The following is a 27,981-nucleotide window of genomic DNA, read 5'->3' on the forward strand; positions in this document are numbered from 1 at the left end:
TTTACTGTTAGCACAGATGTTCATTAGTTTTCTGTGGTAATTAGGTTTCAGGAGAATTTAACCCAGAACATTCCTTACACGGGCTTCTGGAGACACGGGTAATTTATGACAAACTCATGAAGTGTTTCCTTAAACGACTCTGTGAGGAACAAACCAGTGAATCCAGTCTACTGGAAGTGATTATGCTGAATATAGCCTCTCATAAATCCATATGACTGATGATAAAGCAGCAGAAGCGCAGGTTAACATGAGTCTGTAGCGCCACCTGCTGGATTCACACACAGCCTGCTGCTGATATATTCACATCAAACACATGTGAGGACAGAAAACCAGCTGCTAACACACAACCCAGCCAGAGACCCCTAATCAACTCCACTCTAACCCAGCTATCAGTCATTTAACTCCAAGAAGTGCTTGCGTCATATTTCACATGAAACAATGAAAATAAGTTATATTTTGCAAACAGAAAACGAAGCATATTTGGTGAGCCGTTCTGATTTTCTTTTGCATTGACATTTAAGCACTGTATGCAAAAGAAAGTCACTTCTAAAGTGTAATATAGTGATAAAAATTATGACAGTATTTAAATATATATATTATTGTTTTATTGTTTGAAATTATTTAAAATCCAAATTTAATGAAGAAATAAAGAAATGTTTGCGTAATATTTCACATGAAGAAATTAAAATAAGTTATTTTTTGCAGGGAAAAAACAAAGCATATTTGGAGAGCCATTATTATTATTATTATTATTATTATTTATTTGTTTGTTTAGCATTGTGACATTTGTCATTTAAACATTCAGTGCAAGAAAATGTCATTCTTAAACTAATATAGTGAAAAAATCATATTTTCAAAGATATTATTAAAATGATTTTTAATGTATTAATAATAATTGTTAATATTATTTTAAAATGTATTAAATATATTTTTGAAAATATAACAATATATATTTTAATATTATTATATTAAATATTTAATATTTATTAATATTATTATTATTTTTTTTTTTTTTTAAACATTAAGTTCAGTACCAGATAAATTTACATGATGTATTCATTAAAATATTTAAATCACATTAACAGCGTGTATCTCATCAATAAATTCCTGCATAGCATTTCACATGAAAAAAATGAAATTTTGCATTGTGCCATTTGTCATTTCAGACAAAAAAAAAAAAAACTTTTATACAGTAATAGAAATAATGACAGTGTTTTCCTTTTTATGATCTTGGCTCTGTTTCTCTGCAGGAGGTCAGCAGTTCGACAAACACCAGATTATTGTAAATGAATTCCACCCAGACAAACTGAATCAGCGCTGGTCTCTGGAGATCCTCTGAGCTGCGCCACAGGACCCACTGCTCTGCTGCGGAGCTGCGCCACAGGACCCACTGCTCTGCTGCGGAGCTGCGCCACAGGACCCACTGCTCTGCTGCGGAGCTGCGCCAGGGGGACTGGCGTCCTGTGAGGCAGCTCCACCAGGGGGACCGTCAGCTCTGGAAATCTCATTCTCATGAGAGCCAGTGGATGGAATATGACCAAAATTAGCTGGACATCATGTTATTTTTATACAAGAACTCTCAGATTTACAGGGAGAGAACATACTTGAACAATAATAACATTAATAATCTTTTCTTTTGTGTAAATTGCGTTAATGTACCTGTATGGACATTGAGCTGAATTAAAGCATACGGTGTGTTTATCAGTAAATGTTGTGTTCTGATCGCTGAGACGTGTGATCAGCTCTGTGCTGATTGGCCCGCGGGGATTGGCTGGCTGCTGATTGGCTGTCAGGGGATTCTGGTGTTTCACGGGCCAATGGAACGCTTCAGACAGACACTCTCCTCTCGCAGTCAGCACAAACCTGCTGAGTATTTATCTGCATTCAGAACAGCCACATCCATTCATAACCATATAATACTGAAGTCCAGACACAATAATAATTGACTTTTTATCTGACAGTTCTGACTTTTCTTTTTGTAATTCTGAGAAATGTGAATTGCTTGATAATATAAACTTGAAACTTTAAAATCGGAATGGAATTCTGAGAAAAAAAACCTTATTTAAATTTTTATTTTTTTTATTCTGTGGTGGAAACCAAAAAAACCTGAATTGTGAGATATAAACTCAGAATTGGGAGGAAAAAGACAGAATTACTATTTTTGGTTTTTATTTTGTGGAAGAAATAAGTGAAAAGTGAACAATTATTTTAAAATCAGTTACTGGAATTTATTAATAGGCTACACTGTAAAAAAAACACCTAATTTAACTGAAAAACCTAATTATTACTAGTAATTTATTAAAATCTTGTCTAGTTGAATTGTGTATAACTTAAAGTTGAAATTGGTTTTGAGTAATTATTCTGATGAGTTAACGTAATTAAAATCACATGCAGGGTTATTATAGTTAATTCAATCTAAAATAATAAAAACGTGGAAAAAAAATTAAGGGAAAAAAGTCCAAATATTAATAAAAACTATAACAGTATCTGGATGTTCAAATATTGTTGTCATGACTATAAATCCTATCATTTTTCACAGCATACATGTATTAATTCTAATGTCCTAATATTATTAATATCTTATTCAGGTTTGTGTTCTGGTTCTAATCTGGTTTTCTGTTGAATGTTGATAACTCTGCATGATTATTATGCTCAGATGCATCTTTAATTGCTGTTCTGCGAGCCTCAGGAAACACCTGGCTATTTATAGCTCGCCTGCTGAGGAAGCAAAGCGCCATAAATAATCGGCATTTTTACATCACTTTATCATTTTTACAGTTTAAAATAGTTTATATAAAGTGTCAGAGCAGTTCAGGGTCTTATTTCATGAACACACAGAGTATTGTGCTGTGCGCGAGAGAGAGAGAGAGAGAGAGACTGTAAAAGTGCTGATGTGCGGTCAGTCAGCGTCTGCTGCAGTCAGCTTCCGGTCACTGTGGAAACCATCCGGTCGTCACGTGGGTAAATACCGAGCGGTGCCGCGGTAAAGCCACCGGACAAAGCGCGGAGGATTAGAGGCGACGAGAGCGGCTTCAGGGGCTTTAGACCCGCGACACTGACCCTGTGTGTGTGTGTGTGTGTGTGTGTGAGCATGGATGTGTGTGTGTGTGTGAGTGTGTGAGAGAGAGAGAGTGTTTGTTTGTGTGTGTGTGTGTGTGTGTGTGTGTGTGCGCGCGCACTGGTGGTCTGAGGGGTCACACAGAATGCGGTTTAGCGTTGGTACACGAGTGACGCGCGCAGTGGAATGTTTACATAGAAAAACAACGGGCCCTTCTCAGACTGTTTATGACGCGATTCCCAGTTTAACAGCGTGTCCAACCAGACGCGATGTGACAGAACCAATCAGATATCACAGCCAATCAGAAGCGCGTGTGGGCGGGCTCTAAATGGATACGACTTTTTTAAATTATCAGAACGTTTAAAATCCTTTTTTTTTGCGTGATTAGAACATTATTTAAAGGTTACAAAAAAACATTTCATAGATCTTTCATCAAGTAGAAATTGCATCATAAGAGGCTGTTCACACAGAATGCGTTTTCCATTCCAATGCGCTACTTTTCCACTGTTTCCTATGTAAACACACCAGATAGACATGCTGCTCCTAAGAGCGTTTTGAGAATGTTAGTCTGAGACGAGTCAAAATGTACAAGTCCATAATAACTCTTCCTCCAGTGAAAAAAGTGCATCTCCTGTTGTCTCTCGCATCAAAACCCAGCCTCATATTTGTTTAGATCTGTTGTAAACGCTGCTTGATCTGCAGATTTCTCTCCTGATTCAGACCAGAACACTCTTTCACTGGAGGAAGCGTTATTATGGATTATAAACATCTTAATGCTGGATGTGTTTCAGCTTTTGTCTTCTCCAGATGTTAACTGATGGACTGGAGTGGTGTGGATTATTGTGATGTTTTTATCAGCTGTTTGGACTCTCATTCTGACGGCACCCATTCACTGCAGAGCATCCATTGCTGAGACACTGATGCAGAGACACATTTCTACAAACCTGATGAAGAAACACACTCATCCTGATCTCAGATGAACTGAGGTGAACACATTTTAGCATATTTTAATTTTTGGCTGAACTATGCTTTGAAATACAGTAAAAGCGAGCACAAAGGGAACAGAAGCCGCTGATGATTGGGGTTTTTTGGGACTCCTGAGGCCATCGCACACACACAATGGCCGAGGGAGCTGATTAAACTCTGTGTCCAAGAAAATCAGGACAGAGCAGAAAAACACATCCCATAGAGCCTCAGCCGCTCAGATTGAACGCCTCATCCACATGAGAATCAGCTGAGATGAAGAAACGCACTGCATGGGTTCTGGTTTTGGTTTGGTGTTCACACCTGATATATGCAGGAATACAGTTTAACACAGAGGCCGTCTGTCCTGTATAATTACTGTCAGCTGCTCACAGACACAGACGACATAATGAGCGCTCAGTAATTAAACTCAAATCTTACATAAGAAGCTCAGCGCCAGCATTCAGAAGAGAACAGAACACCCAGAAACCAGCGTCTGTTCTGAGCTGATTCACCACAGAGAGACACATCAGAATAAAAGAAGCTCTAGTTTTATCCTAACTAACACTATTACTACAACAATCAGTTCGAAAGCAAAGATTGCAGTGCGTTTAGAAACAAAAGCCTTTCTAAATGGTTTATTTCAACTCAAGTCACATAAGACCCGCCCTCTTCTGCTGACCTCTGAGAATCAGCCAATCAAACGCAGCTTCTGTTTTCAATCAGCCAATCAGATAAAAATTTGATATCCAAGGAATCCTGTTTCTGCCACGGAATAAAAAATTTTTTAAAAGTAATTGCAACATTTTATCTCACAATTCGGACTTTTTTACACAATTGTGAACCAATATGAGACATAAACTCACAATTGTTAGAAAAAAGTCACCTGTTTTTTATTCCATGACCAAAACAAGTCAGAACTGTGAGATGTAAAATCTAAATCAGGTTTGACAAAATTAAAAAATTAATTCATTCCTTGAAATAAATGTTAACTGAAATACAATCAAATCTAAAAACCATAAACTTATTTCTGCTAGTTTCCAAAGCAACCTTTTTTTTTTGTTTTCATTGAAAAATAATAAAAAACTAAAACAGAAATACTAATTAACTAATAATAACTACTAAAAATGACAAACACACAACAACACAATTACTAAAACATTAACTAAAATTAACATGAAAGCAGGAAATCTGGAAATTCTAAATATTAACAGAAACAATATTTCTAATTGCAAAATTATGAGAAATTCTGAATAGATTTGATCATTTTTAGATGGAGAAAATTTTATAGTGTTTTTAAATATATTTATTCATTGTTTTATTATCAAAGCAGAATCTGTATAACGTAATAATTTTGGAGATGGATGGAAATATATGCTTTTGGAGAATGTTCTTTGCACCACAGTAATACCATGCCGCTCATTAAAGTACTTTGGAAGAGAATGCAAACACCATAATGAATGAACAGCATGGTATTTATTAAAGTACCACGGTAATATTGTCTTATAGCATCACTCCTTTCAGGCGTAATTATTCCTTTATTGAAATGCAAACATGCTGAATTATCTCTCATAATACAGCCATGCAGCTCATAACATGTGTATCATATGATATTACGCATTATATTCACTGTTCTATTGTCTAATGTTCATAAAGCAGCTCTGTCTAGATACACATGTAGGTTAGATTTCAGACTGAATGAATGTCCAGCAACCGAGGAACAATCAGACAGCACATATTACTGTATGACAGGATATTAACTCTGAGAATAAAGCACCGATGATCTACATCTGCTGACAGGCACAAGAGGAACAGAACATCCAAAGACACATCCATTTACAGAACATTCATGCTTAAAAACTTGCAGAAATCAGTGGCATATAGTGTACAAATGTCCAAAGCTTCTTAAATCAAGAAACATTTCACTGAGAAGCAAAATGACTGAAGATAGTAAGTCTTGTTTTCTGAAAAACTGATCAAAATTGTGTTTAAGCTTAGCGCATTAAAACAGCAACATTTTATCTCACAGTTTTTATTTTTTTAATGCAATTTTCTCTCAATTGTACGATATAAACACTGAGAACTGAGAAACACAAGAAGAGCAATTGTTGAGAAATAAACTCAGAATTACAAGAAAAAAGTCTGAATTGTGAGATAAATTGCTAATGCATGCAATTACCATCTTTATTTTATATTCTGTGGCAGAAACAAATCTCAGAATTATACAAAATAAAACAAAAAAAGTCATTTTTGACTGGAAACACAAGTGTGTAGATTTGGATAAATCCACAAAAGTATTTTTGGAGGTTATAATACCCTTGTATTTTAGCCTAAATCTATGCTTTGAAGTTAAAAACATCTTAATGCTGGATGTGTTTGATCTTTTGTCTTCTCCAGATGTTAACTGATGGACTGGAGTGGTGTGGATTATTGTGATGTTTTTATCAGCTGTTTGGACTCTCATTCTGACGGCACCCATTCACTGCAGAGCATCCATTGCTGAGACACTGATGCAGAGACACATTTCTACAAACCTGATGAAGAAACACACTCATCCTGATCTCAGATGAGCTGAGGGTGAGAACATTAATCCTCATTTTTGGGTGGACTGTCACTTTAAGAATGGTTGGATCTTGATAAGCTGGGGTTTAATTAGAGTTTCGAGTTCTGATTGCTAATTGATTACAGCGCTTCTTTAGCCGTTCAATCATGAGATGAAGGATTGCGTCTGATTATCTGAGATCAGCATCATGTAAAACCAACAAATCTGACCCTGCGGCGTCCTTGACACGGTCGATCTGAGAAACAAGAAACACATTTGAGACGATTTGTGATCCTTAAACTGCTTTCCATGCCTAAAATCTGAAAAATACACCGTTCAAATACTCAGTCAGACACTTTTTAAAGATGTTAATGCTTTTATTCATCAAGGACGCATTAAACTGATCAAAAGTGGCAGTAAAGATTTCTATTTCAAATAAATGCTGTTCTTTTGAACTTTCTATTCATCTGTGAATCCTGAAAAATAAAATGCATCACGGTTTCCACTAAAATATTAACGTTTTTAACATTGATAATAATCAGAAATGTTTGTTGAGCAGTAAATCAGTATATTATTATGATTTCTGAAGATCACTGAAGACTGGAGTAATGATGCTGAAAATACAGCTGCAGATCACAGAAATAAATTACAGTTTAACACATATTCACAGAGAAAACAGCTGATTTACATTAGAATAATATTTCACATTTTTACTGTATTTTTGATGAAAGAAAAACAGCCTTGATGAGCAGAAGAGACTTGAATAATATTGGGAATAACCCTAACTTCAAACAGAAAAGTTACTTTATAACAATAATTCACAATATTATTCTTTTTTGCTGTATTTAAATGCAGCTGTAATCTTACCGACCCCAAACGTTTGGTGTAGATAAATGAATAAATAAAACTTTGAGAAATGAAATATTTTGTTGAGCAAAATGTGCTCTTTTTCTGTGACAGAAGGTGAGCAAACACTCTTATCCAGCTGTCATGGACTGGAAATGTGATGGAAATTTGGGAAGAGCTCGGTCTGTCACCGCTCTGAAGGAAACACATTTGCTCTTTTCCGTTGGATCTCTTTTTTTGTGTGAATCTGTTCACACTGTCATCAATCTTATAGTCACAGATCCATCATAAGTGATGCTATATTTCAGACGATGCTCAGCTGGTTAAGGGGTTTTCTTTCGGTGTTTGTGTGTGATGAGGAACTGATGAGATCTAGCTCAATATAAACACACACCGTCCAAATGTCACCATGCTACTATCTCTGAATCCCACGTGAAGGAAGGAAGACAAAACATGACGTCAAACTCCATATCTCTCTCATAGATAAGAGATAGTGTTGATATATTAGAGTTTACATTTCTCAAATTTAAGATAATATATTATATTATACTGATCAAAAATTTGGAATAATTAAAAAAAAGTAAAGTCTCTTCTGCTCACCAAGGCTTTATTTGATCAAAAATACAGTAAAACAGTAATATTGGCAAAAAGATTACAACTTAAAAACACTATTTTAATATATTTTAAAATGTAATTTATTCCTGTGATGCAAACTGGATTTTTATTGCATTTTCGATCAAATCGATGCAATCTTTGTCAGCAGAAGAGACTGAATGTTCAAAAACAAGTCTTAATCATTTCCAAACTTACATTTAATTAAATTATTAAATTAAATTACTGAAAATCTTAAATTAAAAACCTTTTAAAAATATCATAATTATTCCAAACTTTTAATTGTTTAAATTAAATTAAATTAAAACAATGTATATTTATGTGTATATGTCATTTTAAAGTTTATTTCACCCAAAAATGACAATTCTGTAATTATTTACTCAAGTTGTTACAAACTCATAATCTGTGAAATACCACATTTAAGAGAAAACAGACGATAGTTATTTTCATCTCAGTGACATTCTTTCAATCTCATTAAACTGGTGACGGACGGGAACATTCTGTTTTCTGTCTCCTGAGAGCGAGCGTCCAGATCTGACAGCAGGAGAAAAGTGACAGGAAGTGCACTGTCCTGTAACAGGAAGTGACTGAGCCCAACATTCCAGGAGCCACAGCAGCTGATAGTGTGATTTTATTGTGTGAGTGTGAGACTCATGGATTATCAGGGAACAAAAGGCTCTTTATCTGTGTTCAGGTGTGTGTGTGTGTGTGTGTGTGTGCGTGTGTGTGTGTGTGTGTGCGCGTGCGTGCGTGTGTGTGTGTGTGCGCGTGCGTGTGTGTGTGTGACCCCCGATCAAACCAGTAAGAATCACAACCAATATCCAGTCTGTCCTCATCAAACACTGTGTTTATGGCTGTTTATCTCTGATTACTGACCCTGATGATTTATTCACAACAACTAACAGAATAACAGAATAACCAAAACACATCCAGCTCAAAATTCACCCTAAAATACAAAATATATATTAAAAAAGAAAAGTAATGTCTACTTTACAATCAATAAGGTTTTGTCATTATTTTCATGATAATTATAAACATGTATTATAGATTGTGTATTTATTTATTTATTTAACAAACTTAAATTAAAAGCAAGACAACAAATATAATGTTTTTACACACAATAGCAGCCGCTTCGTCAGTGTTCAGCAGATTTCAGGACGATTCTGAACATCCTGTGCTTTAATCAGCTCACATTATTCCCAGCATGCAGTTAGTGTTTCATGAAGCAGTCCTCCTGTGTAACCTGCAGCCCAGCCTGATTAATTCATGAGGACGATCAATTATTAAAAGCCTTTACCTGCTGTTTGAGAAACTACACACGAAAATACGTATAACTACTACGTCAAATAAAAACGAAAACTCATGCGCAAATATGGACTTGGGCGTGCATATGATACGCATCTACACCCTAAAAAAAATGTGTTTGTGTTAATAATCCATCTTTAAAACAACCTTCCTCTTCATCTGACGTCATCAGGCCCTCCTAATTTAATAATCTACTCATTGTTTTTAAAGAAACAGCGGGACTAAAAACAGTCCATTATGCTGCTTAATATTGCAGATTAGTGTTTGTTATCATATTTTTATAATTGTAAGTACTCTAGTTTGTAGCGCAGACTGACTGTTTTCATTATTCTTCTAGTCATAAAGTCACTTTTATTGTTTAAAACTGCATCAAACTCATTTAACGTTGAAATACGTCACGGATTATGAAAGAAAACAATTAAAGTTTGCAAACAAAAACTAGCCATTCACTCCTGATAGAATATTAAAACTGAATGAAACGCATAAATGGACAAATAATCACTAAATATAAAGCTAAACAACAGAAATCAGACTTTTCTGCATGTTTTGATTCAAAAGCAGCAAATTGACAGGAATATCCCGGATTAAATGTGAATTAAACAGCACCTGTTCTTCCACAGAAATAATCATTTTCACTCAGAAATAGTCAAAAGCACTTTATAAATAATGCTGAATTAACTTGACAATTAATTAGGAAGAATTACATGAAGGTTCTGTTCATTTTAAAGCAGAAAGACCTAAAGTGGGTCAGACACACGTCTTTTATTTATAACTGAATTAGGAAGTCTGTGCATATTCTCCCATCAAACCAAGCGTGTTTCGTTCAGTTGTACATTGTTTATTCTCATGTACGCATGTTTTCCATATTACAAACATTAAAACATTTCCATTTGTACAAAATATAAACTATGCAAGAGAGAAACAGTATTACAAAGTGTCCATCTCATGCCAATGAACGACTAACAGTTTGATTGATAACTAAAGTGGGCAAATACAGATGAAAATCCCCCTGAAACTGCTATAAACCACCAAGAGAGCAAACTCAATGGCATGAAAGAGCCCGTTTAGTTTAGAACGCTTTGCGCGATCCGGCCGTTCAGCAGATGTGCGTTTAGAACATCTTACAGCTCAGCAATGCACAGAAACACAACTACAGGGAAGAGGGTGCTCGGATGCGGGAACGGAAGCCAGGTGCCGTTTGAAATGTCATCATCCATCCGTTCTCGCTTCTACTTCAGGGCTAAAGCGTTCTCCCGAGCTCTGGTGAAATGCGCAGACCTGGTGGACATCTGTGCGGGAGTCTACAGGTGAGATGTTGCGGTGCAGAAGCAGAGAACGTCGCAGAACAGGTGAACGCTCAACACCAGCGCTGCAGGAGGCCGGTTGCCATGGCGACGGGGACGAGCACGTTGAGCACGCTGGCCTGAGTCAGGACACCGGTTCCCGCCGGGGTGGTGGTGGGGTACGCGTTGGTCGCCAGGGTGTCGTTCGAGTTCACCGTCTGGTTTCCCGCCAGCGCGGTGGAGTTGCTGGGGGTGATTGTGCTCTGAGATAAAACCTGAGGAGAGAGAAGCGCGATTATCACCTGAGTTTATGCAAATGAGAGGAAGAGGACCACGCCCAAAGTTGCGCGATTGTTATGCAACACGCTTCCATCCGCACCCTCATATCCCTCATATCTCTCATATCTCTCATATCGGGGGGGGAGTCGTGGCCTAATGGTTAGAGAGTCGGACTCGTAATTCAAAGGTTGTGGGTTCGAGTCTCGGGCCGGCAGGGATTGTAGGTGGGGGGAGTGAATGTCCAGCGCTCTCTCCACCCTCAATACCACGACTGAGGTGCCCTTGAGCAAGACACCGAACCCCGGACGCTTTGCTTCCGGGTGTGTGTTCACGGTGTGTGTGTGTGTGTGTGTGTGTGTGTGTGTGTGTGTGTGTGTTCACTGCTGTGTGTGTGTGTGTGTGTGTGTGTGTGTGTGTGTGTGTTCACTGCTGTGTGTGTGCACGTTGGATGGGTTAAATGCAGAGCACGAATTCCGAGTATGGGTCACCATACTTGTCCATATGTCACTTCACTTCACTTCACTTCACTCATATCTCTCATATCGCTCTCATATCTCTCTGCATGCTTCGTTTTATAATCGCCCACATTTGCATCTTACTTTTAATAAATACATCTTAAATATAGGAATATAGCAGTTTTATTTCAGATTTAGTTACTTCCAGTTTTGTTTTTTCAAACGAAAATTTACATTTTTTAAATATTTTATTCCATTTTATGTAACGTTTATTGTATTTTAAAGTAACAGTTTAAAAAAATGTAAAGTTTTTTTTTAAATGGATTTAGTTTTAATTAATTATAATAACCCCGCCCAGGCTAATGTTCTGCCAAGCTTCTCTCAAAGCAGCAATATTAACAGAATGTTCATTCAAAGCTATTTATACACAAAAACGTCATTTATGCATCATTAATGGAAAGCTTTTTCTGAAACGTTTAGCGTTTGTCTAACTTTTTTTAAATGTTCAGAAAACGTTCAGAGAACATTCAAAAGTAACGTTCCCACAAACCGATCATGCATTTCTGCATCCAGGTGCATATAAATGCTGATATATATATATATATTGTAAGTGTGAGCATGATCTGTTAGGTGTCTCACGGTCCGAGACAGAAGCGAGCGCAGAGATTCTCCGGTGTTTCGGTTCTCTCTCGAGCGCTGGATCGGGTTTCTGAAACACAGAGGGGTCTCACAGAAACTCAAGCCTCGGGACAGACACTGATACTCTCTCAATGATTCATTCTCAAAACCACAAGCACGGTGCTCGAGCCGTTTACAAAACGCTACTTTCTCCAAACGGAAAGAAACGGAGACGCGCTGAGGAGTTTGTGCCATTGCATTTAGTTTTCAGTTTTTATTAAAATGATGCTTTGTAGTTTGTGTAAAATGATGCCAAAGTAGGGTCAACCTCATTAAGATTTAAAATGCGTTGATTATAGCCTATTGATCTTACGTAAAAATATTAATAATAGACTAATAGGCTACTGTTCAGTTACAAAAAATGCAACGAAAAATAAATAAATTTGGTACAATTTCGTAACTCTGCATACAAAGTTAATCCAAATACACTTTAATTTCATTGTAAAGCAGGCGTATTTGTTTATATTCATTCTCCTGTAGTTTGGACTCGCATTAAAACTCAACATCTAGAAGCTTTTAAAAGACTTTGAGAGTCTTCAGAGTGAAATATGTGCGTAATAATCCACATATGAACTCATACCTGAGTGATTAAGCAGAAAGTGCAGAAAATGACTCCGGCGAGGGTCAGCTGAGCCATCCTGGTGATGAAGAAGAGGATGATGATGATGATGATGAAGAGTGAGGCTGATGAAGGCACGCAGGTGGGCTCGTCTAAAGGGAGAAGCCGGCTCCTGCTGGAGCTCTTATACCGGGACTGATAACCCCCCCCCCCCCCCCCCCCCCCCCCGCGCACACACACACACACACACACACGCACTCCGCGTAATCAGCTCTGATGTTCTTATTTCTTTGCTTTATGTAAAGAGAACTTGTATTTGTAGAGAGAGCTTATCTATATCAGTTATCTCCGCTGGTGATAGTTATAATATAATGCCTCTATATGATTCATATTTAAAATGTAACACTGTAAGAGAAGAAAAAGCACCTTCAAACAGTGAATAATTGACTTCAAGCTTTGTTTGGACCTCTAGCGGCCTCCTGCGGAATCTTACTGCATTTCTCCTGCTCAACTAAATCTAGTGCAATTCACACGCAGTAATACTCTATAAATAACTCAAAGCAAGAACTGTGTGTTTGTGGACATGTACCGAAGTAATACTAACATCTGAGGAGCATTTCAGACGATTTTGATGTCTAGGCGGTAATGCTATGGGTTTTTGGAGATGTACCATGGTAATACCACAGTATTATTTGAAGTAAATACCATGGACAGTGTTGGGGTAATCAAATTACTTTTATCAAGTAACTAGTACAGTAATGTATTACTTTTTAATTTACAGAGTTAGTTTTTCTAAAACAGTTTCAGTCAAAAGTGTTTGAACAGTAAGATATTTCATATTTTTTTAATAATTCTCTTCTGCTCTCCAAGCCTGCTTTTATTTGATCCAAAGTGCAGCAAAAACTGTCAAATGATGAAATATTTTTACTATTTAAAATAACTGTTTTCTGTTTAAAATGTAATTTATTCCTGTGATTTCAAAGCTGAATTTTCAGCATCATTACTCCAGTCACATGATTCTTCAGAAATCATTCTAATATTCTGATTTTCTGTTCAGAAAAACATTTATTATTCTGTTGAAAACAGCTGAGTAGATTTTTTCAGGTTTCTTTGATGAACAGAAAGTTCAGAAGAACAGCATTTATCTGAAATAGAAATATTTTGTAACTTTATAAATGTCTTTATCGTCAATTTAATGCATCCTTCATTTCTATAATTCATTAGAAATAATTATACTGACTCCAAGCTTTTGAAGGGTATAGTGTGTATAATATTACAAAAGCTTTTTATTTCAGATAAATGCTGATCTTTGGATCTTTCTATTCATCAAAGAATCCTGAAAAAATGTACTCAACTGTGTTCAACATTGATAATAATGAGAAATGTTTGTTGAGCAGTAAATCAGTATATTATTATGATTTCTGAAGATCATGTGACACTGAAGACTGGAGTAATGATGCTGAAAATACAGCTGCAGATCACAGAAATACATTACAGTTTAACACATATTCACATAGAAAACAGATATTTAAAACAGTAAAAATATTTCACAATATCACTGTTTTTACTGTATTTTGGATCCAATAAATGCAGGCTTGGTGAGCAAACATTAAAAATCTTACTGTTCAAACACTTCTGACTGGTAGTGTATGTAACAGCAGTTACAAAAAACAGATTTAGCATTCCTCAAAATGAATACAACCTGAAAGGCAAACTCAGAATATGATGCAAACCTGCAATAATTCAATATGTTAGTAATTAAATGTACATTTCCTTCAGCCTGAGGCTTATTCATTTCACTTTTGGTGTGAAAGGGCTTTTACATATGCCAAAAATATTACTTTTTTATATTAAAAACATACAAGCAAACCCAGCCCAGATGAGAAAAAGTAAAACATTCCATTAAAAGTAACTAAGTAATGCAATTAAAGTGCATGCCTGCTTTTAAAAGTAACTTTCCCCAAACATTGCCTACTACATAATCATTCAGATAAATGTCAAGATACAGTCACAAATGAAACTTTATCTCCAGATGAAGCATTGCATCTTTTGACAGCGCTCTAAAAGTTGATCTCATTATGTTTAACAGAAGCACAACAAAACAAAACTTGTGTTTGATGCAGTGTGTGTTTGCTGTGTTTCAGAGCATCAGTGAGTGCTGACTGTCCGTGGAAATAAAGGCTCTTCACAGAAGCTGGAGCTCAGAGAGAGAGTGTGTGTGTGTGTGAGAGAGAGAGAGAGAGAGAGACAGAGAGAGTGTGTGTGTGTGTGTGTGTGAGAGAGAGAGAGAGAGAGAGTGTTGTGTCTTTGCCAGCAGGGATCAGATGACACCCGCAGGGTAAGAAACCTGAACCAGGGGCTCTCCGTTTACATGAGCGCGCTTATTCTTCAAAACACTGAGCAGAGAGTCTGTGTGCGTTTGAGAGAGAGAAAGAAACTGTGTGTGTACTGATTGAGAAACAGATTATTTACTGCTCACATTATATTAATAAAAACAAGCATGGAATTAGGCTACCATGTTCTTGAACAAATAATGAAATCATGTTAGATTCAGGCCTGCATGAGTCACTTTACATTAAAGTTCTCAGCAAACAAACATTATTTTAGGTGATATTGCTGCACAACAACTTTATTCACCTTATTATTCAATGCTGAAGTAATGAAGTTTCTGTGAATGTGCGAGACTTCCGGTTCTGTAGGGAAATAACAAAGAATAACAACCTGTGGTAAACTGTAGAAGTGTTAAAACTGTAAAACTTTCATTTTCAGGGTTATGGTGGTCGGCACGTCACTCAGTGGGCGGAGTCACCTTTCAAACTCCATTTCTTTGATCTTTCTAATTTATGCGCCTTTTTCTTGTTTTTCGCACCAGGAGCTATGGCTGAGTATAGTGCAGTAAAAGATCTGTTGTTGACTCTTGCAGATGAAGTTGTCAATCAAAACGTTGACTATGACATCATTTTAATTCAAACCGAGAGTATTCACACCGGAGGAGCAGAGTCTAGTTTTGCTGCACCGCTTCAGCTGAATTAAAGCCACAGTGTATTGTTCTTGATCAAAATTGACCCGATTAACTTGAAAAATAACACATTTTTGTGTAATAAATACATTCGTGATGCACAATCACCATATGAAAAAATTATATTCACGAAAACACATCACTTCCACGAGGTTTAAATTAATAAAACTATTAATAAATTGGTTTGACCAATAGCATGCAAGCATTGTACATAATGGACCAATCATGGTGTGTGTGAGAAGGTACATCTGCGGTCAAAGCGATGCAAAGACGCGTTCATATTAAAGTGTGTTTGACTTAAAGCGGCGCGGCTCAGACCGATCGGTGTTTGACATCAGAAGACCTCGAGAGCGTTTTAAAGCATAAGAACCATTGATGTCATACACCGATCGGTCTGCACACGCAAACAAAGACAAAACATACATATTTTAGGCAATATAGGAGAATGCTGGAAAATATGACAGAATTGATGATACTCGTCTGTATTTACAGTAGCCTACACAAGCCGCGGTTCAGCTGCCAGTATTAAAGCACAAGAAAAAGGCGCATAAATTAGAAAGATCAAAGAAATGGAGTTTGAAAGGTGACTCCGCCCACTGAGTGACGTGCCGACGACCATAACCCTGAAAATGAAATGTGGAGGGAGGAAATAAATAAACGAATAAATAAATAAAGAAATACATAAATAAATAAAATTAATAAATTAATTAATTAATTAATATTTATATATTTATTTCCGCATTTATTAATGTATTTAATAATTTCATGATGTATTTAACGATTTATTTATTTATTTCAACATTTATTTAATTATTTAATTTTTAGTAATTTGGCCCTCCATATTATTCGTTTGACAGCACTAATTAAAATAGATTTTTTGCTGAGATTTGGCGTAGTGAGACACAATGTTGCGCCGTGGTTACGCAATGACGTCATAACATCCGTTAGCAACTTGTAGCAACAAATCGACCTTCGTTTAGCGACTTCCCCGGACAACTACGAGTCTTTCTGAAGCCTGTGGGAGGAGCAGGAGGAGGTGCTGGGTTCCACCTCCTCCCCTGAGCTCCTCTCTCTCTCTCATTGTGTTCCGCGCCGCGCCGCTCCGCGAGTCATGGCCGAGATGGAAGCGGAGCGACCGGAGAACAAGCGCAGCAGGAAACCCGCTCATCCCGTGAAGAGAGACGCGAGAGACGAGATGAAGGTAAGAGAGCAGCCGCATTTGGGCTCTGCTTGTGTTAGTGACTTTACTGCGAAACTTACTCTGTGAGAAACATCTAGATAAGATGTGAACACTGGATAAAGGCTTTGTTATGTGTCCTAATTCGTTTTTAAAAAGATGAAGTATTTATTATAAAAAAATCTACAAACTAAAGTGTCAAATACACACAAAAAAAGTAAATCAAGTATTAAAAACAAGCAAAATAAAAAAAAAAATTAATATAAAATATAAAACATCAACTTATATTAGAAAGGTATAAAATATATAATAAAATATTACTATAAAATATTTAAAATGTCATAAATAAAATGTATTTCTTGTTAAAGATATTTTTGTCATTTGCTGGTGTTTTTGATGCCCGGATGAGCAGCTTATGATATGATGCCAATAATACTGGATAAATGCTTTATGCATCCTAATATATAAGTTTGTTAAAAAGATCAAATATTTAACTATTTTAAATGGCATAAAATATTTTTGTAAAATATGACTAATAAAATATTTGATATTAAAATTCTTATAAATATTTATTTAAAACATTAAAATATATATATATTTCATGAGAAAAGCTGTGTATACTGTATTTGTTTAAGAGACAATATCTAATATAAAAATAAAGGATTTAATAAAAATATGAACCATAATATAGAAATATTTAAAAAGTAAAATATCTAATATAAACATATTAACAATAATAATAATATAATTTAAAAACAAAATATTTTATATTAAATATATTTTATTTTTCATATTTTTATCAAATTGCTTTGTTTAATATAAAATAGTTTATTTATAAAATATTTTAATATTAAATACGTTTTCTTTTTATAAATAAACTATTTAATATGAAACAAAGCAATTTGATAAAAATATGAAAAATAAAATATATTTAATATAAAATATTTTGAAAAATAATTTTAATATAAACTATTAAAAATAAATTTAATACAAATAAAATATAACATTTTAAAAAACGAAAAATAAAATATATTTAATATTACAATATTTTACAAAGATATTTAATGTACAACATTTAAAGATATTTTATAAAAAAAAATATGAAAAAATAATAACATGAATATATTAAAAAATGCAACAAAACATTTCAAAAAGAAAAAATATTGAAATGAATTATGACTGAATCACTCAGTTGCATTCCTAACAAAAGTCATTTTTCAGGGCAGATCATGTAGAATTAGTTTCTTCTGATAACAGCTGCTCATTTGTCGCTGTAGTTCACTCATATGCTGCACACAGTGCTGTCTAAAACGTTGACTATGCACTGAATCACAGCCACGGACTGCACTGATATATTGGTCTTGAAGGCGTTTGTGTCCGGCTGCAGGAGTATCGGCGCGCGTCCGGCTCCAGATGTGACCGGCGGTGGACAGCTGACACCGTGACCTTATTAAAACCCTGGCGTTTATTCAAGAGCTCTTTCACAATCGCGTTTGATACGTGACCCGGCGCATTTATAAGCAGGCTTTCTGCGAGTCTCCCCGTCTCTTTCTCTGGATCGGCCCGGGTGATATCCACTGGGGGTGTAGAGTTACAACTTAACTAATTTTAATCCAAACACATGAAACCGAAGCCCAGCCTGATGCAAGCGGCCCCGGGGCCGAGGAAGGGGCCGCGGCGGGTTTGGATCGGGTCGGACCCGTCACTCTCGCCGAACAGATGTTTGTCTGAACTGCCAAGAAGAAACAAAAACAAGATTGTGGGATGAAGCGGAGGAAGCTAACGAGGGGATGAGCAGGAGAGCCGCTGATGTAATTAGTCTCAGGGGCCGCCGGAGCGGAGGGGAATTCTGGGAAGGCTGTGACTCCGCAGCGGTGTTGGGTGTCCTGTGATCGAGTGACGCTCTCAGCCCGTGAGATCACCAGCTCCTGTTTTTGCAGGAAATTTGCTGCTTTTCTGATGGTTTTGATGCTTTAATCGCTCTGGAAGGAAACACACATACGATGATGATGACGGATGAGCATTTGTCTGATTCTAGCATCAGTTTTTCCTAGAAGTGCCTCTACTGCTTCTTATTTTACACTGGATATCAAGTAGCATCACTACAGTGCCAAAATATTTATCATACAAAACTAATTTACATGGAACATTACATGCACATATCTACTTACAAATATATACAAAGTAGTGCTGTCAAATGATTAATCGCATTCATAATAAAAAAATGTGTTTACATAATATATGTATGTGTACTGTGTATATATATTATGTATATATATAAATACACAAACATGCATGTACAGGTGCTGGTCATAAAATTAGAATATCATGAAAAAGTTGATTTATTTCAGCAATACCATTCAAAAAGTGAAACTTGTATATTAGATTCATTCATTACACACAGACTGATATATTTCAAATGTTTATTTCCTTTAATTTTGATGATTATAACTGACAACTAATGAAAGTCCCAAATTCAGTATCTCAGAAAATTAGAATATCAATTAAGACCAATGCAAAAAAAAATATTTTTAGAAATGTTGGCCAACTGAAAAGTATGAGCATGTACAGCACTCAATATTTAGTTGTGGCTCCTTTGGCCTGGATTACTGCAGCAATGCGGCGTGGCATGGAGTCGATCAGTCTGTGGCACTGCTCAGGTGTTATGAGAGCCCATGTTGCTCTGATAGTGGCCTTCAGCTCTTCTGAATTGTTGGGTCTGGCGTATTGCATCTTCCTCTTCACAATACCCCATAGGTTTTCTATGGGGTTAAGGTCAGGCGAGTTTGCTGGCCAATCAAGAACAGGGATACCATGGTCCTTAAACCAGGTACTGGTACCTTTGGCAGTGTGTGCAGGTGCCAAGTCCTGTTGGAAAATGAAATCTGCATCTCCATAAAGTTGGTCAGCAGCAGGAAGCATGAAGTGCTCTAAAACTTCCTGGTAGATGGCTGCGTTGACCTTGGACCTCAGAAAACACAATGGACCAACACCAGCAGATGACATGGCACCCCAAACCATCAATGACTGTGGAAACTTTACACTGGACCTCAAGCAACGTGGATTATGTGCCTCTCCTCTCTTCCTCCAGACTCTGGGACCTTGATTTCCAAAGGAAGAAGAACATAACTTTGGACCACTCAGCAGCAGTCCAGTCCAGACGCTTCTGACGCTGTCTCTTGTTCAAGAGTGGCTTGACACAAGGAATGCGACAGCTGAAACCCATGTCTTGCATACGTCTGTGCGGTGGTTCTTGAAGCACTGACTCCAGCTGCAGTCCACTCTTTGTGAATCTCCCCCACATTTTTGAATGGGTTTTGTTTCACAATCCTCTCCAGGGTGCAGTTATCCTTATTGATTGTACACTTTTTTTCTACCACATCTTGTCCTTCCCGTCGCCTCTCTATTAATGTGCTTGGACACAGAGCTCTGTGAACAGCCAGCCTCTTTAGCAATGAATCTTCCCCATTTCCGTTATAATCATCAAAATTAAAGGAAATAAACTAATAAATTTGAAATATATCAGTCTGTGTGTAATGAATGAATCTAATATACAAGTTTCACTTTTTGAATGGTATTACTGAAATAAATCAACTTTTTCATGATATTCTAATTTTATGACCAGCACCTGTATATATTTTTGAAAATATCAACATATATTTACGTGCATATATGTATGTTCATATAATTTATATTATTTTTAAATATATTTAATATATAAACATACAATATTTCTTATATATATAAAATATGAAATATATGAAGTATAAAATATAATATAAAAATATAAAAGTATGATTTAATTATAAAATAAAAGTAATTAATAATAATAGACATAAAATAAATTAAATAATTAATATAAAATATTCAAAATAATATATTGTATATATAAACACGAAAAATAAAATCTATTTAACATTTTAAGAAATTTTGAAATAAAAAAAAGAAAAATATATTTAATATAAAATATTTAATCATATGTAAAAAAATAAATAAACATTTAATAAAAAATAATTTTTTAAAATTTTATCAAATTTTAAAGTTTTGGTGTTTTTTGTTTTTGTCATTTTATTTTTATTAAATAGCTATTTCTTTTGTTAATATTAGTTTAGTTGTAGTTATTTTAGAGAATAAATAAATTCATGAACTTGAGAAAAATTGTTGCCTTGGCAACTGGCTGAAATCATTTAAAAATATATATATTATTGTAGTTAAAATATATTGTATGACAAAAGTGTGCACACACACACACACACTACATACGCACATTTATATTAAATGTTATTTTTTGAACCGTTTTAAAATGAAATATATTGTATTTGTCATGTTTTTGTGCTGTGTATTTCTTTTTTTGAGCAGATGTCTGCTCTGGCCTCAGGTCTCTAATCACACGCGTGTCTGTTTGTGTCGCAGAGCTTTGCTGAAAACACCATGAATGAGCTGCTGGGCTGGTACGGCTACGATAAAGTGGATCTGCAGGACTCAGACGCCACTGACGGCAGAAACCGCATCAAACACAACCATATATCTGTTCTTAAAGGTACGTGCTCATATTCCCAGCTGCTGTTCGTGTGGCTTCCTCCGTGTGACTGTGATTTATCCTCCAGAGAACACAGTGCCAAAGCCACAGGAGAGGAAGCTGCCTTCATCATCATCATCTTCCTCAGAGCCCGTCAGAAACGGCGAGAAGGAGCCGGCGTCTCCGTCTTCATCCTCATACTCCTCCTCCTCGCCGCTCAGCATGAACGTCATCGTGCCGCTCATCAAACCCTCTGCTGGTGTGCAACACAAAACTACGGCGGCCGAGAACCTCAGAAAACACAGGCAAATACAAAAACACCAGCAAGTTAAGCACTGCATGCGCTGCAGATGCTCACAACACAAACAAATAAAAAAACGCACAAGTATCACAAACAAAACAAAATGAAAATTAACCATGTTTTTTGTTTTTTATATACAGATGGGGTATTGATTACCATTAACACAGTTGTACAAAAACCATGGTTCAACTATAGTAATTTATATATATATATATAATCAATGTATTAATTAACAGTAAAACCAAAGGGTATGGTTAATTTTTGTAGGGAAAGTTGTAAAAATTAGTTAGCTAGCTGAAGTAACCTTTCACAGTTACAGTAATTGTGTATTAAAAGAGTTTATTTGCAAAAGCAGATTAACTTTAGATTCGATTTTTAACTTTCAAATATCATGTTTTTTATTGTTGTGTTTTTATTGTGTTCGTTAGCTGTATTTTTTTAGTTATTTTTACTTAATCGACATAACCCAACTGCAGTTTGATTGAGATTAATTGGAATGCACAATTAAAAAACATGATATTTGAAAAATATTAAAACCAGGGTGATCTGTTTTTGCAAATTAACTCTTCATATATACATGTGTCCCTGGAGCACAAAACCAGTCATACGGGTACATTTGGGAAATAGAGATTTATGCATCATCTGAAGCTGAATAAATAATCTTTCCATTGATGTATGGTTTGTTATGATAGGACAATATTTGTCTGAGATACAACTATTTGGTGCAAAAAAATCTAAATATTGAGAAAATCATCTTTAAAGTTGTTCAAATGAAGTTCTTAGCAATGCATATTACTAATCAAAAATGAAGTTTTGATATATTTATGGTAGGAAATTTACTAAATATCTTCATGGAACATGATCTTAATATCCTAATGATTTTTGGCATAAAAGAAAAATATACCTGTCCTATTTATGACTGCTTTTGTGCTCCAGGGACACATATGATCAGGATGCTAAAATAAATTGTGTATTTCATCAGCTCATTTAGGCTAATTTGATATATATACATTCGAGGGGTGAGAACCAGAAAGGCATACGTGACCAACTTTACAGGAGTTTACCAAAGTTTGGTCTGGCTTTGTGTACTTATTTCAATTGTTTATAATAAAGATTTGTACACTCATGGATGACAGTACTTTTGCAATAGAAAGAGGTCATTAAGAGCTTTCATTTGATATACAGGTACATCTCAGAAAATTAGAATATCGTGAAAAAGGTTTTGCAAATGAAATGCAAAATTTACTTTCATCTGAAAAGAGGACTTTGGAGCACTGAGCAACAGTCCAGTTCTTTTTCTCCACAGCCCAGGTAAGATGCTTCTGACGTTGTCTCTGGTTCAGAAGTGGCTTGGTAGCTCTTTTCCTGAAGACGTCTGAGCGTGGAGACTCTTGATGCACTGACTCCAGCTTCAGTCCACTCCTTCTGAAGCTCTCACAAGTGTTTGAATCAGCTTTGCTTGACAGTATTCTCAAGCTTGCGGTCATCCCTGTTGCTTGTGCACCTTCTCCTACCCAAATTCATCCTTCCAGTCAACTTTTAATGCATTTAATATGCTTTGATACAGCACTCTGTAAACAGCCACAGCTTTCAGTAATGACCCTCTGTGACTTACCCTCTTTGTGGAGGACGTCAATGTTCGTCTTCTGGATCATTGCCAAGTCAGCAGTCTTCTCCATTATTGTGGTTTCAAAGAACAAGAGATACGCTGAATTTATACTGTAGAGATGGTCATTAATTGAAACTCAAATGTAAATATTCTAATATTTTGAGATACTGATTTTTGACTTTCATGAGCTGTAAGCTCTAATCATCAAAATTAAAACAAAAAAAACTTTTGAAATGTTTTACTTTACATGTACGTTTTTCACAACATTCTAATTTATTGAGATGTACCTGTATATATCTCCATTCCACCAAAAATGTCACTTACGCCCTTCTGGTTCTCACCCTTTGAATATATATATATATATGAATAAAGCTAAGGAATCTATGATCAGGATGTTAAAATAAACAAAAATCTCACCTTTCATAGCAAACATTGATAAATATGTCCCAGCCATGTTTGTCACTTTGTGGTTCCCTTAAACATTTCTGAGGTGGTCTCTGCCTGTTTGCAGCGCGTTTCTTTATTTGTTTGTGTTGTCAAATTGATGCAGATGTTTTCTTAATTTGCAGGTGTTTTTTTTATCTGCAGCACGTCGAGGTCTCTCGGCCACCGTACAAAACACTCACAAATACGCTCTGGAAATGTGCATTTAGTGTAATCTTGATTCTGACGCACTCTTTGTGTTCAGTGGAGGACGTGCAGAGCGTGCCGATCGTGTGCGTCTGGTGTCAGAAGGAGGGCATGAAGCGTTATTCTCTGCTCATGGGCTCTGAGCTCAAGAGCTTCTGCAGCGAGAAGTGTTTCGCCGCGTGTCGACGCGCCTACTTCAAACGCAACAAGGTAAAACCCTGTCGGAAGTACCGCGATATCGGCCAAACTAATCATTCTTCCAAATCTACTGACAGCCTTTTGTGCATTTTGAGTAAAAATAATATGTTGTTAATAAATCAGATTAAAAATTTTATTAAATAATAAATTTTTTAAGCTATCAATAAGTTGTACAGTGTGGTCCAAAAGTCTAAGATCATTTCAAAAATTTAATGTAAATTACATTTTTAGTGTCACAATTTGAGAGAAAATTTGAATTGACAATGTCGATTAATTTTATGTTAATATTTCAATAATTGGTTATTTAGCATGTTAATGCTTCTCTGATATCGGTTAATGGTTTTATGACATACACATAAAATTTTATATATATATATATATATATATAAATATTTTAAGTACTTAAAAATTTACATATTTTAAAATAAAACAGTCCGAATAAAATAGATTGTTGTATTTAAAATATTATTTTTAAATGTATTTGATTTATTTAAAGGTTTTATGGTTTTAGTTTTAGTTAACTCTAATATATATGCACAATTTTTTAGTGTGTGTTTAACTAAATTTATATAAATATTTTTTATATATTTTAAAATAAAAACAAATCAGATTTTTAAGTATTTTAAAATATTTATTTCAAGTTAATTTTTTTGTTTTAGTTCTAGTTAACTATAATAACCCTGATATATATGCACTTCATTGTTATAGCATTTTATTAACATTTATTTGAATATTTCATTTAAATAGATGGTTTTATTTTCCAATATTTATTTTAAGTGATGAATGTTTTTTGGGTTTTTTATAATTTTTCTTATTTATTTATTTTTTAACATTTATTAATGTACATTTGCAATATCTAAAAAACTTGCATTGCATTTAAGCATGACTCTGTCACTGACAGATCAGCCTCTGCATACACACACACACACACACACACACTGCTGTGTTTGTGCTTAACGAGCAGCACATTCCCACAACAGAGAGAAGAAACACACAGGATCGTTTATCAGCCCAGAGTCACACACACTGACGAGTTTGGGCCTGTCTGAGCGAGAGACACAGAGAGAGAGAGAGAGAGAGAGAGAGGGGATTCGTCTTACAGTGCATACTTTACACACAGGACGCTCCGGTTACACACACACACACAGAATATGGTCTGTGGATTCTTCAGACGCACTTGAACGTGTCGGTGTCTCTCAGCTCATAATCGATATCAAAGCGAGCGCCGTTCTCTGTTCAGAACGATTGCGTTTCACACAAAGACGTTGCTAAAACAATAGATCTAGTGTTAGAATGAAAACAAAACGTTTCGTGTCAAACTCTGACTGACATGACTTTCCTCTTCATGACTGAAGTGTCGTTGTGTTTGAATCAGCTGCTGTTATTGACATACCATCGTTGTTTTTATTAATATTTATTATTCTTATTATTAATAATTAATTTTTATATTTTTATATTTTATTTTTTATATTATAAATCAGTTTTTTTTCCGTATAGTTTTAGTTAATTAACTGTAATAACTCTGACAAATACATGTTTATATTTTAAACAAACACATTACTTCAGATTTGTGTTTGTGTTCCTCGAGGCTCGAGATGAGGATCGTCATGGTGACCAGTCTCCGCCCCCTGGCCAGACGCTGGACACGCCCTCAAGACTTCTGCTGAAGATGAACAACAACACGCGTGTAAATAAACTCACACTCTTACACACACACTCTTACACAGACACACACACTCTCTTACACACACACACACACTCTTACACACACACTCTTACACAGACACACACACTCTCTTACACACACACACACACACACACTCTCTTACACACACACACACGAGTGTCCATGTGCGGCGCTTACTGCTTGAGAATACAGTTACTACATAATAAACATATGAAGGATTACGTTTATAAACATATTACATTTATTAACATTATTATTAATTAGTATTAAAGAATTCATTAATTTTTTATTGGATTTTTGAACTTCAATACAATACCTTAAAATATGTCAATATTTGATATCAAGAGGGAAAATTGGCAAAATATTACCTGCAAAAAATTTGAAGATGATCTGAGATAATTTGCTTTTGACCATAGAAAGAAATTGTAAAATCAAACTCTGCTCTCTGAGATTCCTCAGACCCGATTGCCTTATATTATAATAATAATAATAGTAATATATTATTAAATTATGTGACAAGTCCATGTAAAACTATATACTATTAAAAGTCGACAGTAATAGACAGACAGTAATACAGTATATTACTATTATTTATAATATGTATTAAGTGTACATAATTGTGTATATTTATAACATATATTTATACAAAAATATTTCATACTAAAAATATTTTGTGAAATTAAAAATATTAATTAAAATTAAATAAGTGTACATATTAATTACATAATTATACATATAAAAATATTTTGTGCAAATTATTAAAAATATATTTTTTTATAAAAATACAATAATTATACATATATTAATTAATTGTGCAAAATTATTCATCTTAATTTTTAAAAGTAATTAATTAAACATATATAATTTATGTAGAAAAATGCATTTAGCAGACACTTTTATCTAAAGTGACTTACAAAAGAGGAACAAAAGCAAATATTGAATTTGAATTCAGAATCGATATGCATTGAAAGAATCTCTGGTGTGTTGTTTCTGTCTGCAGGTGTGTGATTGGTGTAAACATGCGCGTCACACTAAAGAATACCTGGACTTCGGTTCGGGCGAGGAGCGCCTGCAGTTCTGCAGCAGCAAATGCCTAAACCAGTACAAGATGGACGTGTTTTACCGGGAAGCTCGCGCCGCCCTCGCCGGCTCTGACTCCGCCCACAAAGACGAGGAGCCCCGCCCCAAAACGGCTGTCGCGGAAAACCAGAAACTCTTGACGCCGGAAGCCTGGGACAGACCGGCGAAAACCCGCTCGCCCCAAACACCCGTCTCAGCGAGGATTCAGACCAGCGCCCCGCCCTCTTCTCTGGAGAAGCCACGCCCACCACAGAGGCCCCTCCCCTTTGTCATGCAAAGCCCTCCCCCACCCCTCCCCCTCAGCCCCATCCAGAGGGCTTCCTTTGCCCCGCCTCCTCTCCTGCAGCCTTGCCCCGCCCCCTACATGCCCCTGCCCCACACGTACCCGCCCCATTTGGCCCCGCCCTGGCCACAGCCAATGATATTATCACCCTACCCAGTTTTCGTTCCAATCCCGGTGCCGATTCCCATTCCCATTCCCATCCCTATTCCCCCTCAAACGGGCCACAGAGGAGTCATTCGAAGCCTTCAGGAGCAGGAAGACGAGTGCACGCCCAATCCGGGTCACTCGGAGGAGACCAACGGGAACGTAAAGAGCGAACGATGCGCTTCTCCTCTCTCTTCGGTGATTCAGTGTCTCCGAAAACACAAAGAGGTAACTCCAACGCACAGAGCACTTTACACATCCGTCAGTCCCAGAATCGTCAGTCCCGCCTCTTTGTACTCATTGGCTCGTTCGACCGCCATACAAGCCGCCTCGTTTTCATTGGACAGTGCTGACTCCGCCCTGATTCCGTCTCCTCCCTCCGATTGCGAAGATGTGAAGGAGAACAGCTACTTGGGTGGGCGGGACGACGGCTCAACCAATCACTGGGCGGCAGAGCAGACGGACTGCCGGAGCGACCAATCGAAAGAGAGCAGGGGGGAGGAGGAAGCGCCGCAGGATGTAGAGCACACTTACGCACGGTCTGTTCTGCCGAAACTACACGAGAAAGACACGCCGATGGCTGCACAAACGCATTTACACACGCAGACACAAAGCTGGGAGAAAAGCACAGATCTGGGGTCCGAGCCGAGCGGACGGGACGATCCAGAGCCCCCAGTGAAGAGACTATGCTTAAGAATCAGAGACCAGAACAAATGAGGGCCAGGGTGAGTTAACACACACACACACACACACA

The 27,981-nt window shown here is 36.3% G+C and overlaps 2 protein-coding genes across 2 annotated transcripts in view; both read left to right on the top strand.

The window, feature by feature from the left end:
• The window catches only part of LOC306861238 (uncharacterized protein), a 36,503-nt gene extending 34,469 nt beyond the window's left edge, over positions 1 to 2,034 (top strand). The window contains exon 22 of the mRNA XM_079403395.1: positions 1,251 to 2,034. Within this exon, the coding sequence (XP_079259521.1) occupies positions 1,251 to 1,339 (89 nt within the window). The 3' untranslated portion in view covers positions 1,340 to 2,034. The remainder of the gene's footprint in view (positions 1 to 1,250) is intronic.
• Positions 2,035 to 16,710: 14,676 nt separating this feature from the next.
• LOC306861902 (sine oculis-binding protein homolog B-like) lies at positions 16,711 to 27,944 on the top strand (the record flags this gene model as incomplete). The annotated part of the gene is made up of 6 exons (XM_079404384.1): positions 16,711 to 16,800; positions 21,190 to 21,316; positions 21,384 to 21,554; positions 23,894 to 24,045; positions 25,622 to 25,720; positions 26,721 to 27,944. 6 exons carry the CDS (start codon positions 16,711 to 16,713, stop codon positions 27,942 to 27,944), a joined length of 1,863 nt encoding a protein of 620 aa, XP_079260510.1.
• Positions 27,945 to 27,981: the final 37 nt, after the last annotated feature.

This window comes from Barbus barbus, assembly GCF_936440315.1.
Source record: "Barbus barbus genome assembly, chromosome: 42".
Classification (NCBI taxonomy): Eukaryota; Metazoa; Chordata; class Actinopteri; order Cypriniformes; family Cyprinidae; genus Barbus; species Barbus barbus.